Source organism: Salvelinus fontinalis, unplaced genomic scaffold (assembly GCF_029448725.1).
Source record: "Salvelinus fontinalis isolate EN_2023a unplaced genomic scaffold, ASM2944872v1 scaffold_0818, whole genome shotgun sequence".
NCBI lineage: Eukaryota > Metazoa > Chordata > Actinopteri > Salmoniformes > Salmonidae > Salvelinus > Salvelinus fontinalis.
The window spans coordinates 2,670-20,179 of record NW_026601027.1 but is presented as its reverse complement, the minus strand read 5'-3'; the positions used below and the strand labels follow the sequence as shown (position 1 = coordinate 20,179).

The following is a 17,510-nucleotide window of genomic DNA, read 5'->3' as shown; positions in this document are numbered from 1 at the left end:
GTGTGTGTGTGTAGTTCACCAACCGCTGTTTGCTGAAGTGGCTGAAGCTGTGGGACCAGGTGGTGTTTGGACGAGAGAGGAAGACACGCCCACCCCCAGCCGAGAGGCCCGACCAGAACACAGCCAATCAGGGCCAGGGACGCTTTAATTCCTTCAATAAGGGCCGGGGACGCTTTAATTCCACCAATCGGAGCCAGGGGAACTTTCATCAAGCCAATCAGAAATTTAAGACCAAGAGTCAGATCACTGAGGAGATTCTGGAGGCCGAACTCGACCAATACAACAGACCCAAATACAAGGTAGGTAGACCAATACAACAGACCCAAATACAAGGTAGGTAGACCAATACAACAGACCCAAATACAAGGTAGGTGGACCAATACAACAGACCCAAATACAAGGTAGGTAGACCCATACAACAGACCTAAATACAAGGTAGGTAGACCCATACAACAGACCCAAATACAAGGTAGGTAGACCAATACAACAGACCCAAATACAAGGTAGGTAGACCAATACAACAGACCCAAATACAAAGTAGGTAGACCCATACAGACCCAAATACAAGGTAGGTAGACCAATACAACACCCAAATACAAGGTAGGTAGACCAATACAACAGACCCAAATACAAGGTAGGTGGACCAATACAACAGACCCAAATACAAGGTAGGTAGACCCATACAACAGACCTAAATACAAGGTAGGTAGACCCATACAACAGACCCAAATACAAGGTAGGTAGACCAATACAACAGACCCAAATACAAGGTAGGTAGACCAATACAACAGACCCAAATACAAGGTAGGTAGACCCATACAGACCCAAATACAAGGTAGGTAGACCAATACAACAGACCCAAATACAAGGTAGGTAGACCAATACAACAGACCCAAATACAAGGTAGGTAGACCCATACAGACCCAAATACAAGGTAGGTGGACCAATACAACAGACCCAAATACAAGGTAGGTAGACCCATACAGACCCAAATACAAGGTAGGTAGACCAATAAAACAGACCCAAATACAAGGTAGGTAGACCCACACAGACCCAAATACAAGGTAGGTAGACCCATACAGACCCAAATACAAGGTAGGTAGACCCATACAGACCCAAATACAAGGTAGGTAGACCAATACAACAGACCCAAATACAAGGTAGGTAGACCAATACAACAGACCCAAATACAAGGTAGGTAGACCCATACAGACCCAAATACAAGGTAGGTGGACCAATACAACAGACCTAAATACAAGGTAGGTAGACCCATACAGACCCAAATACAAGGTAGGTAGACCAATACAACAGACCCAAATACAAGGTAGGTAGACCCACACAGACCCAAATACAAGGTAGGTAGACCCATACAGACCCAAATACAAGGTAGGTAGACCAATACAACAGACCCAAATACAAGGTAGGTAGACCCACACAGACCCAAATACAAGGTAGGTAGACCCACACAGACTGATAAATACAATGTATGTGGTTAATCTGTCCTCCTCCCACTAGGTGGTGCTGCTGTCGGGTCCTTTGGGGTTATATAGCTGTTAGTATATATACTAGTAGGTTAATATAGCTGGTTAATCTGTCCTCCTCCCACTAGGTGGTGCTGCTGTCAGGTCCTCTGGGGTTATATAGCTGTTAGTATATATACTAGTAGGTTAATATAGCTGGTTAATCTGTCCTCCTCCCACTAGGTGGTGCTGCTGTCAGGTCCTCTGGGGTTATATAGCTGTTAGTATATATACTAGTAGGTTAATATAGCTGGTTAATCTGTCCTCCTCCCACTAGGTGGTGCTGCTGTCAGGTCCTCTGGGGTTATATAGCTGTTAGTATATATACTAGTAGGTTAATATAGCTGGTTAATCTGTCCTCCTCCCACTAGGTGGTGCTGCTGTCAGGTCCTCTGGGGTTATATAGCTGTTAGTATATATACTAGTAGGTTAATATAGCTGGTTAATCTGTCCTCCTCCCACTAGGTGGTGCTGCTGTCAGGTCCTCTGGGGTTATATAGCTGTTAGTATATATACTAGTAGGTTAATATAGCTGGTTAATCTGTCCTCCTCCCACTAGGTGGTGCTGCTGCCAGGTCCTCTGGGGTTATATAGCTGTTAGTATATATACTAGTAGGTTAATATAGCTGGTTAATCTGTCCTCCTCCCACTAGGTGGTGCTGCTGTCAGGTCCTCCAGGTTTAGGGAAGACCACTCTGGCCCACATCATCGCTAAGCATGCTGGGTACAACGTGGTGGAGATTAACGCCAGGTGGGTTTAACGACTTCAACAAGTTGACGCTGTTGTTTCCATAGTAACTAAGGTGTTGATGCTGTGGTTTCCCATAGTAACTAAGGTGTTGATGCTGTGGTTTCACATAATAACTAAGGTGTTGATGCTGTGGTTTCCCATAATAACTAAGGTGGTGTTGATGCTGTGGTTTCCCATAGTAACTAAGGTGTTGATGATGCTGTGGTTTCCCATAATAACTAAGGTGTTGTTGATCCTGTGGTTTCCCATAGTAACTAAGGTGTTGATGCTGTGGTTTCCCATAGTAACTAAGGTGTTGATGCTGTGGTTTCCCATAATAACTAAGGTGTTGATGCTGTGGTTTCCCATAATAACTAAGGTGTTGATGCTGTGGTTTCCCATAATAACTAAGGTGTTGATGATCCTGTGGTTTCCCATAGTAACTAAGGTGTTGATGCTGTTGTTTCCCATAGTAACTAAGGTGTTGATGCTGTGGTTTCCCATAATAACTAAGGTGTTGATGCTGTGGTTTCCCATAATAACTAAGGTGTTGATGCTGTGGTTTCCCATAATAACTAAGGTGTTGATGCTGTGGTTTCCCATAATAACTAAGGTGTTGATGATCCTGTGGTTTCCCATAGTAACTAAGGTGTTGATGCTGTGGTTTCCCATAGTAACTAAGGTGTTGATGCTGTGGTTTCCCATAATAACTAAGGTGTTGATGCTGTGGTTTCCCATAATAACTAAGGTGTTGATGCTGTGGTTTCCCATAGTAACTAAGGTGTTGATGCTGTGGTTTCCCATAATAACTAAGGTGTTGATGCTGTGGTTTCCCATAGTAACTAAGGTGTTGATGCTGTGGTTTCCCATAATAACTAAGGTGTTGATGATCCTGTGGTTTCCCATAGTAACTAAGGTGTTGATGCTGTGGTTTCCCATAGTAACTAAGGTGTTGATGCTGTGGTTTCCCATAATAACTAAGGTGTTGATGCTGTGGTTTCCCATAATAACTAAGGTGTTGATGATGCTGTGGTTTCCCATAATAACTAAGGTGTTGATGATGCTGTGGTTTCCCATAATAACTAAGGTGTTGATGCTGTGGTTTCCCATAATAACTAAGGTGTTGATGATGCTGTGGTTTCCCATAATAACTAAGGTGTTGATGCTGTGGTTTCCCATAGTAACTAAGGTGTTGATGCTGTGGTTTCCCATAATAACTAAGGTGTTGATGCTGTGGTTTCCCATAATAACTAAGGTGTTGATGCTGTGGTTTCCCATAATAACTAAGGTGTTGATGCTGTGGTTTCCCATAGTAACTAAGGTGTTGATGCTGTGGTTTCCCATAATAACTAAGGTGTTGATGCTGTGGTTTCCCATAATAACTAAGGTGTTGATGATCCTGTGGTTTCCCATAATAACTAAGGTGTTGATCCTGTGGTTTCCCATAGTAACTAAGGTGTTGTTGATGCTGTGGTTTCCCATAGTAACTAAGGTGTTGATGCTGTGGTTTCCCATAATAACTAAGGTGTTGATGCTGTGATTTCCCATAGTAACTAAGGTGTTGTTGATGCTGTGATTTCCCATAGTAACTAAGGTGTTGTTGATGCTGTGGTTTCCCATAGTAACTAAGGTGTTGTTGATGCTGTGGTTTCCCATAGTAACTAAGGTGTTGTTGATGCTGTGGTTTCCCATAATAACTATGGTGGTGTTGATGCTGTGGTTTCCCATAATAACTAAGGTGTTGATGCTGTGGTTTCCCACAATAACTAAGGTGTTGATGCTGTGGTTTCCCATAGTAACTAAGGTGTTGTTGATGCTGTGGTTTCCCATAATAACGAAGGTGGTGTTGATGCTGTGGTTTCCCATAATAACTAAGGTGGTGTTGATGCTGTGGTTTCCCATAATAACTAAGGTGTTGATGCTGTGGTTTCCCATAATAACTAAGGTGGTGGTGCTGTGGTTTCCCATAATAACTAAGGTGGTGTTGATGCTGTGGTTTCCCATAATAACTAAGGTGTTGATGCTGTGGTTTCCCATAGTAACTAAGGTGTTGTTGATGCTGTGGTTTCCCATAGTAACTAAGGTGTTGGTGCTGTGGTTTCCCATAATAACTAAGGTGTTGATGCTGTGGTTTCCCATAATAACTAAGGTGTTGATGCTGTGGTTTCCCATAATAACTAAGGTGTTGATGCTGTGGTTTCCCATAATAACTAAGGTGTTGATGATCCTGTGGTTTCCCATAGTAACTAAGGTGTTGATGCTGTGGTTTCCCATAGTAACTAAGGTGTTGATGCTGTGGTTTCCCATAATAACTAAGGTGTTGATGCTGTGGTTTCCCATAATAACTAAGGTGTTGATGCTGTGGTTTCCCATAGTAACTAAGGTGTTGATGCTGTGGTTTCCCATAGTAACTAAGGTGTTGATGCTGTGGTTTCCCATAATAACTAAGGTGTTGATGATCCTGTGGTTTCCCATAGTAACTAAGGTGTTGATGCTGTGGTTTCCCATAGTAACTAAGGTGTTGATGCTGTGGTTTCCCATAATAACTAAGGTGTTGATGCTGTGGTTTCCCATAATAACTAAGGTGTTGATGATGCTGTGGTTTCCCATAATAACTAAGGTGTTGATGATGCTGTGGTTTCCCATAATAACTAAGGTGTTGATGCTGTGGTTTCCCATAATAACTAAGGTGTTGATGATGCTGTGGTTTCCCATAATAACTAAGGTGTTGATGCTGTGGTTTCCCATAGTAACTAAGGTGTTGATGCTGTGGTTTCCCATAATAACTAAGGTGTTGATGCTGTGGTTTCCCATAATAACTAAGGTGTTGATGCTGTGGTTTCCCATAATAACTAAGGTGTTGATGCTGTGGTTTCCCATAGTAACTAAGGTGTTGATGCTGTGGTTTCCCATAATAACTAAGGTGTTGATGCTGTGGTTTCCCATAATAACTAAGGTGTTGATGATCCTGTGGTTTCCCATAATAACTAAGGTGTTGATCCTGTGGTTTCCCATAGTAACTAAGGTGTTGTTGATGCTGTGGTTTCCCATAGTAACTAAGGTGTTGATGCTGTGGTTTCCCATAATAACTAAGGTGTTGATGCTGTGATTTCCCATAGTAACTAAGGTGTTGTTGATGCTGTGATTTCCCATAGTAACTAAGGTGTTGTTGATGCTGTGATTTCCCATAGTAACTAAGGTGTTGTTGATGCTGTGGTTTCCCATAGTAACTAAGGTGTTGTTGATGCTGTGGTTTCCCATAATAACTATGGTGGTGTTGATGCTGTGGTTTCCCATAATAACTAAGGTGTTGATGCTGTGGTTTCCCACAATAACTAAGGTGTTGATGCTGTGGTTTCCCATAGTAACTAAGGTGTTGTTGATGCTGTGGTTTCCCATAATAACGAAGGTGGTGTTGATGCTGTGGTTTCCCATAATAACTAAGGTGGTGTTGATGCTGTGGTTTCCCATAATAACTAAGGTGTTGATGCTGTGGTTTCCCATAATAACTAAGGTGGTGGTGCTGTGGTTTCCCATAATAACTAAGGTGGTGTTGATGCTGTGGTTTCCCATAATAACTAAGGTGTTGATGCTGTGGTTTCCCATAGTAACTAAGGTGTTGTTGATGCTGTGGTTTCCCATAGTAACTAAGGTGTTGGTGCTGTGGTTTCCCATAATAACTAAGGTGGTGTTGATGCTGTGGTTTCCCATAATAACTAAGGTGTTGATGCTGTGGTTTCCCATAATAACTAAGGTGGTGTTGATGCTGTGGTTTCCCATAATAACTAAGGTGGTGTTGATGCTGTGGTTTCCCATAATAACTAAGGTGTTGATGCTGTGGTTTCCCATAGTAACTAAGGTGTTGTTGATGCTGTGGTTTCCCATAGTAACTAAGGTGTTGTTGATGCTGTGGTTTCCCACAATAACTAAGGTGGTGTTGATGCTGTGGTTTCCCATAGTAACTAAGGTGTTGTTGATGCTGTGGTTTCCCATAGTAACTAAGGTGTTGTTGATGCTGTGGTTTCCCATAGTAATTCAGGTGTTGTTGGTGCTGTGGTTTCCCATAGTAACTAAGGTGGTGTTGATGCTGTGGTTTCCCATAATAACTAAGGTGTTGATGCTGTGGTTTCCCATAATAACTAAGGTGGTGTTGATGCTGTGGTTTCCCATAGTAACTAAGGTGTTGATGCTGTGGTTTCCCATAATAACTAAGGTGTTGATGCTGTGGTTTCCCATAGTAACTAAGGTGTTGTTGATGCTGTGGTTTCCCATAGTAACTAAGGTGTTGTTGATGCTGTGGTTTCCCACAATAACTAAGGTGGTGTTGATGCTGTGGTTTCCCATAGTAACTAAGGTGTTGTTGATGCTGTGGTTTCCCATAGTAACTAAGGTGTTGTTGATGCTGTGGTTTCCCACTAACTAAGGTGGTGTTGATGCTGTGGTTTCCCATAGTAACTAAGGTGTTGTTGATGCTGTGGTTTCCCATAATAACTAAGGTGTTGATGCTGTGGTTTCCCATAATAACTAAGGTGTTGTTGATGCTGTGGTTTCCCATAGTAACTAAGGTGTTGTTGATGCTGTGGTTTCCCATAATAACTAAGATGTTGTTGATGCTGTGGTTTCCCATAATAACTAAGGTGATGATGCTGTGGTTTCCCATAATAACTAAGGTGTTGATGCTGTGGTTTCCCATAATAACTAAGGTGTTGATGCTGTGGTTTCCCATAGTAACTAAGGTGGTGTTGATGCTGTGGTTTCCCATAATAACTAAGGTGTTGTTGATGCTGTGGTTTCCCATAATAACTATGGTGTTGTTGATGCTGTGGTTTCCCATAGTAACTAAGGTGTTGATGCTGTGGTTTCCCATAGTAACTAAGGTGTTGATGCTGTGGTTTCCCATAATAACTAAGGTGTTGATGCTGTGGTTTCCCATAATAACTAAGGTGTTGTTGATGCTGTGGTTTCCCATAGTAACTAAGGTGTTGTTGACGCTGTGGTTTCCCATAATAACTAAGGTGTTGATGCTGTGGTTTCCCACAATAACTAAGGTGGTGTTGATGCTGTGGTTTCCCATAGTAACTAAGGTGTTGTTGATGCTGTGGTTTCCCATAGTAACTAAGGTGTTGTTGATGCTGTGGTTTCCCACAATAACTAAGGTGGTGTTGATGCTGTGGTTTCCCATAGTAACTAAGGTGTTGTTGATGCTGTGGTTTCCCATAGTAACTAAGGTGTTGTTGATGCTGTGGTTTCCCACAATAACTAAGGTGGTGTTGATGCTGTGGTTTCCCACAATAACTAAGGTGGTGTTGATGCTGTGGTTTCCCATAGTAACTAAGGTGTTGTTGATGCTGTGGTTTCCCATAATAACTAAGGTGTTGATGCTGTGGTTTCCCATAATAACTAAGGTGTTGTTGATGCTGTGGTTTCCCATAGTAACTAAGGTGTTGTTGATGCTGTGGTTTCCCATAATAACTAAGATGTTGTTGATGCTGTGGTTTCCCATAATAACTAAGGTGTTGATGCTGTGGTTTCCCATAATAACTAAGGTGTTGATGCTGTGGTTTCCCATAATAACTAAGGTGTTGATGCTGTGGTTTCCCATAGTAACTAAGGTGTTGTTGACGCTGTGGTTTCCCATAATAACTAAGGTGTTGATGCTGTGGTTTCCCATAATAACTAAGGTGGTGTTGATGCTGTGGTTTCCCATAGTAACTAAGGTGTTGATGCTGTGGTTTCCCATAATAACTAAGGTGTTGATGCTGTGGTTTCCCATAGTAACTAAGGTGTTGTTGATGCTGTGGATTCCCATAATAACTAAGGTGTTGTTGATGCTGTGGTTTCCCATAGTAACTAAGGTGTTGATGCTGTGGTTTCCCATAGTAACTAAGGTGTTGTTGACGCTGTGGTTTCCCGTAATAACTAAGGTGTTGATGCTGTGGTTTCCCATAGTAACTAAGGTGTTGATGCTGTGGTTTCCCATAATAACTAAGGTGTTGATGCTGTGGTTTCCCATAGTAACTAAGGTGTTGATGCTGTGGTTTCCCATAATAACTAAGGTGTTGATGCTGTGGTTTCCCATAGTAACTAAGGTGTTGATGCTGTGGTTTCCCATAATAACTAAGGTGTTGATGCTGTGGTTTCCCATAGTAACTAAGGTGTAGATGCTGTGGTTTCCCATAGTAACTAAGGTGTTGATGCTGTGGTTTCCCATAGTAACTAAGGTGATGATGCTGTGGTTTCCCATAATAACTAAGGTGTTGATGCTGTGGTTTCCCATAATAACTAAGGTGTTGATGCTGTGGTTTCCCATAATAACTAAGGTGTTGATGCTGTGGTTTCCCATAATAACTAAGGTGTTGATGCTGTGGTTTCCCATAGTAACTAAGATGTTGGTGCTGTGGTTTCCCATAGTAACTAAGGTGTTGTTGATGCCGTGGTTTCCATAGTGATGACCGCAGTGCGGAGCTGTTCCAGAAGCGTATCGACACAGCGACCCTGATGAGGTCAGTGCTGGGAGCCAATGAGAAGCCTAACTGCCTCATCATCGACGAAATCGACGGAGCGCCCGCCGTAAGTCCCGCCCACCGCTCAGTCCCCTGCCTTTCTATTGGACCACTCTCACCTAGCCTCATCTCAGAGTAACACCTCTCTCTCTCTCTCTCTCTCTCTCTCTGTGATTGGTCGGCAGGCTGCCATCAGCATCCTATTGGCCACTCTGAACAGGAAGGACAGCCATGGGGCGGAGTCAGAGGCGGAGCCTCTAAAGAAGAAGAAGAAGAAAGAGTCTGTCCTCCTCCGTCCAATCATCTGCATCTGTAACGACCTGTAAGAGACGGAGGGGGGAGGGGTTTATCTCTGTGTCTGTGATCTGATTGGTTCTCTGTCCTGTCAGGTATGTTCCAGCCCTGAGGCCTCTGAGGCAGCAGGCGTTTCTATTGGCCTTCCCCCAGACACAGCCTTCCCGCCTGGCACAGAGACTGGCTGAGGTAATCTTTGTTTTCATTTTCTATGTGGTGATGCAGCATGTCAGACCAGCCATGATGGGGGTCTCTATGTTAATGTGTGAGTTATATCTCCAGGGGACATGAAGGCTGACATGTCAGACCAGCCATGATGGGGGTCGTTATGTTAATGTGTGGGTTATATCTCCAGGGGTCATGAAGGCTGACATGTCAGACCAGCCATGATGGGGGTCTCTATGTTAATGTGTGGGTTATATCTCCAGGGGTCATGAAGGCTGACATGTCAGACCAGCCATGATGGGGGTCTCTATGTTAATGTGTGGGTTATATCTCCAGGGGTCATGAAGGCTGACATGTCAGACCAGCCATGATGGGGGTCTCTATGTTAATGTGTGGGTTATATCTCCAGGGGTCATGAAGGCTGACATGTCAGACCAGCCATGATGGGGGTCTCTATGTTAATGTGTGGGTTATATCTCCAGGGGTCATGAAGGCTGACATGTCAGACCAGCCATGATGGGGGTCTCTATGTTAATGTGTGGGTTATATCTCCAGGGGTCATGAAGGCTGACATGTCAGACCAGCCATGATGGGGGTCTCTATGTTAATGTGTGGGTTATATCTCCAGGGGTCATGAAGGCTGACATGTCAGACCAGCCATGATGGGGGTCTCTATGTTAATGTGTGGGTTATATCCCCAGGGGTCATGAAGGCTGACATGTCAGACCAGCCATGATGGGGGTCTCTATGTTAATGTGTGGGTTATATCTCCAGGGGTCATGAAGGCTGACATGTCAGACCAGCCATGATGGGGGTCTCTATGTTAATGTGTGGGTTATATCTCCAGGGGTCATGAAGGCTGACATGTCAGACCAGCCATGATGGGGGTCTCTATGTTAATGTGTGGGTTATATCTCCAGGGGTCATGAAGGCTGACATGTCAGACCAGCCATGATGGGGGTCTCTATGTTAATGTGTGGGTTATATCTCCAGGGGTCATGAAGGCTGACATGTCAGACCAGCCATGATGGGGGTCGTTATGTTAATGTGTGGGTTATATCTCCAGGAGTCATGAAGGCTGACATGTCAGACCAGCCATGATGGGGGTCTCTATGTTAATGTGTGGGTTATATCTCCAGGGGTCATGAAGGCTGACATGTCAGACCAGCCATGATGGGGGTCTCTATGTTAATGTGTGGGTTATATCTCCAGGGGTCATGAAGGCTGACATGTCAGACCAGCCATGATGGGGGTCTCTATGTTAATGTGTGGGTTATATCTCCAGGGGTCATGAAGGCTGACATGTCAGACCAGCCATGATGGGGGTCTCTATGTTAATGTGTGGGTTATATCTCCAGGGGTCATGAAGGCTGACATGTCAGACCAGCCATGATGGGGGTCTCTATGTTAATGTGTGGGTTATATCTCCAGGGGTCATGAAGGCTGACATGTCAGACCAGCCATGATGGGGGTCTCTATGTTAATGTGTGGGTTATATCCCCAGGGGTCATGAAGGCTGACATGTCAGACCAGCCATGATGGGGGTCGTTATGTTAATGTGTGGGTTATATCTCCAGGGGTCATGAAGGCTGACATGTCAGACCAGCCATGATGGGGGTCTCTATGTTAATGTGTGGGTTATATCCCCAGGGGTCATGAAGGCTGACATGTCAGACCAGCCATGATGGGGGTCTCTATGTTAATGTGTGGGTTATATCCCCAGGGGTCATGAAGGCTGACATGTCAGACCAGCCATGATGGGGGTCGTTATGTTAATGTGTGGGTTATATCCCCAGGAGTCATGAAGGCTGACATGTCAGACCAGCCATGATGGGGGTCTCTGTGTTAATGTGTGGGTTATATCTCCAGGAGTCATGAAGGCTGACATGTCAGACCAGCCATGATGGGGGTCTCTATGTTAATGTGTGGGTTATATCTCCAGGGGTCATGAAGGCTGACATGTCAGACCAGCCATGATGGGGGTCTCTATGTTAATGTGTGGGTTATATCTCCAGGGGTCATGAAGGCTGACATGTCAGACCAGCCATGATGGGGGTCTCTATGTTAATGTGTGGGTTATATCTCCAGGGGTCATGAAGGCTGACATGTCAGACCAGCCATGATGGGGGTCTCTATGTTAATGTGTGGGTTATATCTCCAGGGGTCATGAAGGCTGACATGTCAGACCAGCCATGATGGGGGTCTCTATGTTAATGTGTGGGTTATATCTCCAGGGGTCATGAAGGCTGACATGTCAGACCAGCCATGATGGGGGTCTCTATGTTAATGTGTGGGTTATATCTCCAGGGGACATGAAGGCTGACATGTCAGACCAGCCATGATGGGGGTCTCTATGTTAATGTGTGGGTTATATCTCCAGGAGTCATGAAGGCTGACATGTCAGACCAGCCATGATGGGGGTCTCTATGTTAATGTGTGGGTTATATCTCCAGGGGTCATGAAGGCTGACATGTCAGACCAGCCATGATGGGGGTCTCTATGTTAATGTGTGGGTTATATCTCCAGGAGTCATGAAGGCTGACATGTCAGACCAGCCATGATGGGGGTCTCTATGTTAATGTGTGGGTTATATCTCCAGGGGTCATGAAGGCTGACATGTCAGACCAGCCATGATGGGGGTCTCTATGTTAATGTGTGGGTTATATCTCCAGGGGTCATGAAGGCTGACATGTCAGACCAGCCATGATGGGGGTCTCTATGTTAATGTGTGGGTTATATCTCCTGGGGTCATGAAGGCTGACATGTCAGACCAGCCATGATGGGGGTCTCTATGTTAATGTGTGGGTTATATCCCCAGGGGTCATGAAGGCTGACATGTCAGACCAGCCATGATGGGGGTCTCTATGTTAATGTGTGGGTTATATCTCCAGGAGTCATGAAGGCTGACATGTCAGACCAGCCATGATGGGGGTCTCTATGTTAATGTGTGGGTTATATCTCCAGGGGTCATGAAGGCTGACATGTCAGACCAGCCATGATGGGGGTCTCTATGTTAATGTGTGGGTTATATCTCCAGGAGTCATGAAGGCTGACATGTCAGACCAGCCATGATGGGGGTCTCTATGTTAATGTGTGGGTTATATCTCCAGGGGTCATGAAGGCTGACATGTCAGACCAGCCATGATGGGGGTCTCTATGTTAATGTGTGGGTTATATCTCCAGGGGTCATGAAGGCTGACATGTCAGACCAGCCATGATGGGGGTCTCTATGTTAATGTGTGGGTCATATCTCCAGGGGTCATGAAGGCTGACATGTCAGACCAGCCATGATGGGGGTCTCTATGTTAATGTGTGGGTTATATCTCCAGGGGTCATGAAGGCTGACATGTCAGACCAGCCATGATGGGGGTCTCTATGTTAATGTGTGGGTTATATCTCCAGGAGTCATGAAGGCTGACATGTCAGACCAGCCATGATGGGGGTCTCTATGTTAATGTGTGGGTTATATCTCCAGGGGTCATGAAGGCTGACATGTCAGACCAGCCATGATGGGGGTCTCTATGTTAATGTGTGGGTTATATCTCCAGGGGTCATGAAGGCTGACATGTCAGACCAGCCATGATGGGGGTCTCTATGTTAATGTGTGGGTTATATCTCCAGGGGTCATGAAGGCTGACATGTCAGACCAGCCATGATGGGGGTCTCTATGTTAATGTGTGGGTCATATCTCCAGGGGTCATGAAGGCTGACATGTCAGACCAGCCATGATGGGGGTCTCTATGTTAATGTGTGGGTTATATCTCCAGGAGTCATGAAGGCTGACATGTCAGACCAGCCATGATGGGGGTCTCTATGTTAATGTGTGGGTTATATCTCCAGGGGTCATGAAGGCTGACATGTCAGACCAGCCATGATGGGGGTCTCTATGTTAATGTGTGGGTTATATCTCCAGGAGTCATGAAGGCTGACATGTCAGACCAGCCATGATGGGGGTCTCTATGTTAATGTGTGGGTTATATCCCCAGGGGTCATGAAGGCTGACATGTCAGACCAGCCATGATGGGGGTCTCTATGTTAATGTGTGGGTTATATCTCCAGGGGTCATGAAGGCTGACATGTCAGACCAGCCATGATGGGGGTCTCTATGTTAATGTGTGGGTTATATCTCCAGGGGTCATGAAGGCTGACATGTCAGACCAGCCATGATGGGGGTCTCTATGTTAATGTGTGGGTTATATCTCCAGGGGTCATGAAGGCTGACATGTCAGACCAGCCATGATGGGGGTCTCTATGTTAATGTGTGGGTTATATCTCCAGGAGTCATGAAGGCTGACATGTCAGACCAGCCATGATGGGGGTCTCTATGTTAATGTGTGGGTTATATCTCCAGGGGTCATGAAGGCTGACATGTCAGACCAGCCATGATGGGGGTCTCTATGTTAATGTGTGGGTTATATCTCCAGGGGTCATGAAGGCTGACATGTCAGACCAGCCATGATGGGGGTCTCTATGTTAATGTGTGGGTTATATCTCCAGGAGTCATGAAGGCTGACATGTCAGACCAGCCATGATGGGGGTCTCTATGTTAATGTGTGGGTTATATCTCCAGGGGTCATGAAGGCTGACATGTCAGACCAGCCATGATGGGGGTCTCTATGTTAATGTGTGGGTTATATCTCCAGGGGTCATGAAGGCTGACATGTCAGACCAGCCATGATGGGGGTCGTTATGTTAATGTGTGGGTTATATCTCCAGGGGTCATGAAGGCTGACATGTCAGACCAGCCATGATGGGGGTCTCTATGTTAATGTGTGGGTTATATCTCCAGGGGTCATGAAGGCTGACATGTCAGACCAGCCATGATGGGGGTCTCTATGTTAATGTGTGGGTTATATCTCCAGGGGTCATGAAGGCTGACATGTCAGACCAGCCATGATGGGGGTCTCTATGTTAATGTGTGGGTTATATCTCCAGGGGTCATGAAGGCTGACATGTCAGACCAGCCATGAACGGGGTCTCTATGTTAATGTGTGGGTTAGATATCCAGGTGCCAGGGTATGAAGGCTAACATGTCAGACCAGCCATGAACGGGGTCGTTATGTTAATGTGTGGGTTAGATATCCAGGTGCCAGGGTATGAAGGCTGACATGTCAGACCAGCCATGAACGGGGTCGTTATGTTAATGTGTGGGTTAGATATCCAGGTGCCAGGGTATGAAGGCTGACGTGGGGACTCTGATTGCTCTCTGTGAGAAGACGGACAATGACATCAGATCCTGCATAAACACACTGCAGGTACTCACACACACACACACACACACACACACACACACACACACACACACACACACACACACACACACACTGTGTTTCCAGATTATAAGATCTACCATGTATTAAAACGATATCAAGGGTCCAAACACTGATCCCTGAGGAACACCTGTCAGTTTCAGAACATATTGATACAACAGTAGCTAAGATGGGGAGAAGTTTGTCCATAATAAAGCGTTACTCTACCTTCTTAACAACACTATCAACAAGGCAGGTCCTACAGGCCCTAGTTTTGTCACACCTGGACTACTATTTAGTCGTGTGGTCAGGTCCCACAAAGAGGGACTTAGGAAAATTACATTTGGCTCAGAACAGGGCAGCACGATGTACACAGAGAGCTAACATTAATAACATGCATGTCAATCTCTCCTGGCTCAAAGTAGAAGAGAGATTGACTTCATCACTACTTGTATTTGTGAGAAGTATTGACATGTTGAATGCACCAAGCTGTCTGTTTAAACTAGTAGCATACAGCTCAGACACCCATAAATACCCCCACAAGACATGTCACCAGAGGTCTGTTTAAACTACTAACACACAGCTCAGACACCCATAAATACCCCACAAGACATGTCACCAGAGGTCTGTTAAACTACTAGCACACAGCTCAGACACCCATGACTACCCCACAAGACATGTCACCAGAGGTCTTTTTAAACTACTAACACACAGCTCAGACACCCATGCATACCCCACAAGACATGCCACCAGAGGTCTCTTCACAGTCCCCAAGTCCAGAACAGACTATGGGAGGTACACAGTACTACATAGAGCCATGACTACATGGAACTCTATTCCACACCAGGTAACTGATGCAGCAGGAGAATCAGATTGGCAGGAACTAATTAGGATCTGATGCAGCAGTACAATCAGATTGGCAGGAACTAATTGGGATCTGATGCAGCAGGAGAATCAGATTGGCAGGAACTAATTGGGATCTGATGGAGCAGGAGAATCAGATTGGCAGGAACTAATTAGGATCTGATGCAGCAGGAGAATCAGATTGGCAGGAACTAATTAGGATCTGATGCAGCAGGAGAATCAGATTGGCAGGAACTAATTGGGATCTGATGCAGCAGGAGAATCAGATTGGCAGGAACTAATTAGGATCTGATGCAGCAGGAGAATCAGATTGGCAGGAACTAATTAGGATCTGATGCAGCAGGAGAATCAGATTGGCAGGAACTAATTGGGATCTGATGCAGCAGGAGAATCAGATTGGCAGGAACTAATTAGGATCTGATGCAGCAGGAGAATCAGATTGGCAGGAACTAATTAGGATCTGATGCAGCAGGAGAATCAGATTGGCAGGAACTAATTAGGATCTGATGCAGCAGGAGAATCAGATTGGCAGGAACTAATTAGGATCTGATGCAGCAGGAGAATCAGATTGGCAGGAGTTAATTGGGATCCGTAATCAATACACATACAATTGGTAAAGTGGAGAGACAGCTAGATGTGTTAAGGTGTGTGTTATTAAGGTGTGTGTGTTGTGTTGTAGTTCCTCCACGGTCGAGGGGAGAGACAGCTAGATGTGTTAATGTGTTGTAGTTCCTCCACGGTCGAGGGGAGAGACAGCTAGATGTGTTAATGTGTTGTAGTTCCTCCACGGTCGAGGGGAGAGACAGCTAGATGTGTTAAGGTGTGTGTTATTGAGGTGTGTGTTGTGTTGTAGTTCCTCCACGGTCGAGGGGAGAGACAGCTAGATGTGTTAAGGTGTGTGTTATTAAGGTGTGTGTTATTAAGGTGTGTGTTATTAAGGTGTGTGTGTGTGTTGTAGTTCCTCCACGGCCGAGGGGAGAGACAGCTAGATGTGTTAAGGTGTGTGTTATTAAGGTGTGTTGTGTTGTAGTTCCTCCACGGCCGAGGGAAGAGACAGCTAGATGTGTTAAGGTGTGTGTGTTGTAGTTCCTCCACGGTCGAGGGGAGAGACAGCTGGACGTGTTAATGTGTGTGTTATTAAGGTGTGTGTTATTAAGGTGTGTGTGTTGTAGTTCCTCCACGGCCGAGGGAAGAGACAGCTGGACGTGCAGGCGGTCCAGTCCATGAGGATCGGCCAGAAGGATCAGAATAAAGGACTGTTCAACCTCTGGCAGGAGATCTTCCAACTGCCACGCATCAAACGGTATTAAAATATTACTAACCAGAACTAACTATTTGGTGTCTTCCTGGTTGACCATATTTGGTGTCTTCCTGGTTGACCGTATTTGGTGTCTTCCTGGTTGACCATATTTGGTGTCTTCCTGGTTGACTGTATTTGGTGTCTTCCTGGTTGACCATATTTGGTGTCTTCCTGGTTGACCATATTTGGTGTCTTCCTGGTTGACTGTATTTGGTGTCTTCCTGGTTGACCATATTTGGTGTCTTCCTGGTTGACCATATTTGGTGTCTTCCTGGTTGACCGTATTTGGTGTCTTCCTGGTTGACCGTATTTGGTGTCTTCCTGGTTGACCGTATTTGGTGTCTTCCTGGTTGACCGTATTTGGTGTACAGGAAGCGTGTGGGCGAGGAGCTGGAAGAGGGTCTTAGAGAAGGAGGCGGGGCCGAGAGACTACAGCACATCCTTCACCTGGCCTCATCCACCGGAGAGCACGACAAACTCACACAGGTAACACACACACACAGTCCCTAGGGTTGGGTACTATAGTCTAGTGATGATGATTGAAAGCCATCGTCGATGGTGACGACATCGTGATGTGACAGACGATGGTGACGACATCGTGATGTGACAGACGATGGTGACGACATCGTGATGTGACAGACGATGGTGACGACATCGTGATGTGACAGACGATGGTGACGACATCGTGATGTGACAGACGATGGTTTATTCTATTTGATCTTGACTGGCGCCGCGCAGTAAACTGAGTTTCACAGTAGGACAGTAGGACAGTAGGACAGCAAGACAGCAGGACAGGAGGACAGCAGGACAGCAAGACAGCAGGACAGCAAGACAGCAGGACAGGAGGACAGCAGGACAGCAGGACAGGAGGACAAGAGGACAAGT

General features: G+C 45.4%; 1 protein-coding gene across 2 annotated transcripts in view; it reads left to right on the top strand.

The window, feature by feature from the left end:
- Nucleotides 1-17,111, top strand: part of LOC129847389 (chromosome transmission fidelity protein 18 homolog) — a gene marked incomplete at its 3' end in the record, with an annotated part of 54,611 nt that extends 37,500 nt beyond the window's left edge. The window contains 8 exon segments of one of the 2 annotated variants that reach the window (XM_055915162.1): nucleotides 15-299; nucleotides 2,174-2,271; nucleotides 8,697-8,820; nucleotides 8,939-9,075; nucleotides 9,143-9,236; nucleotides 14,369-14,467; nucleotides 16,498-16,628; nucleotides 16,997-17,111. In XM_055915162.1, the coding sequence (XP_055771137.1) occupies nucleotides 15-299; nucleotides 2,174-2,271; nucleotides 8,697-8,820; nucleotides 8,939-9,075; nucleotides 9,143-9,236; nucleotides 14,369-14,467; nucleotides 16,498-16,628; nucleotides 16,997-17,111 (1,083 nt within the window). 2 annotated transcript variants of the gene reach the window in all.
- Between the last annotated feature and the right edge of the window lie 399 nt (nucleotides 17,112-17,510).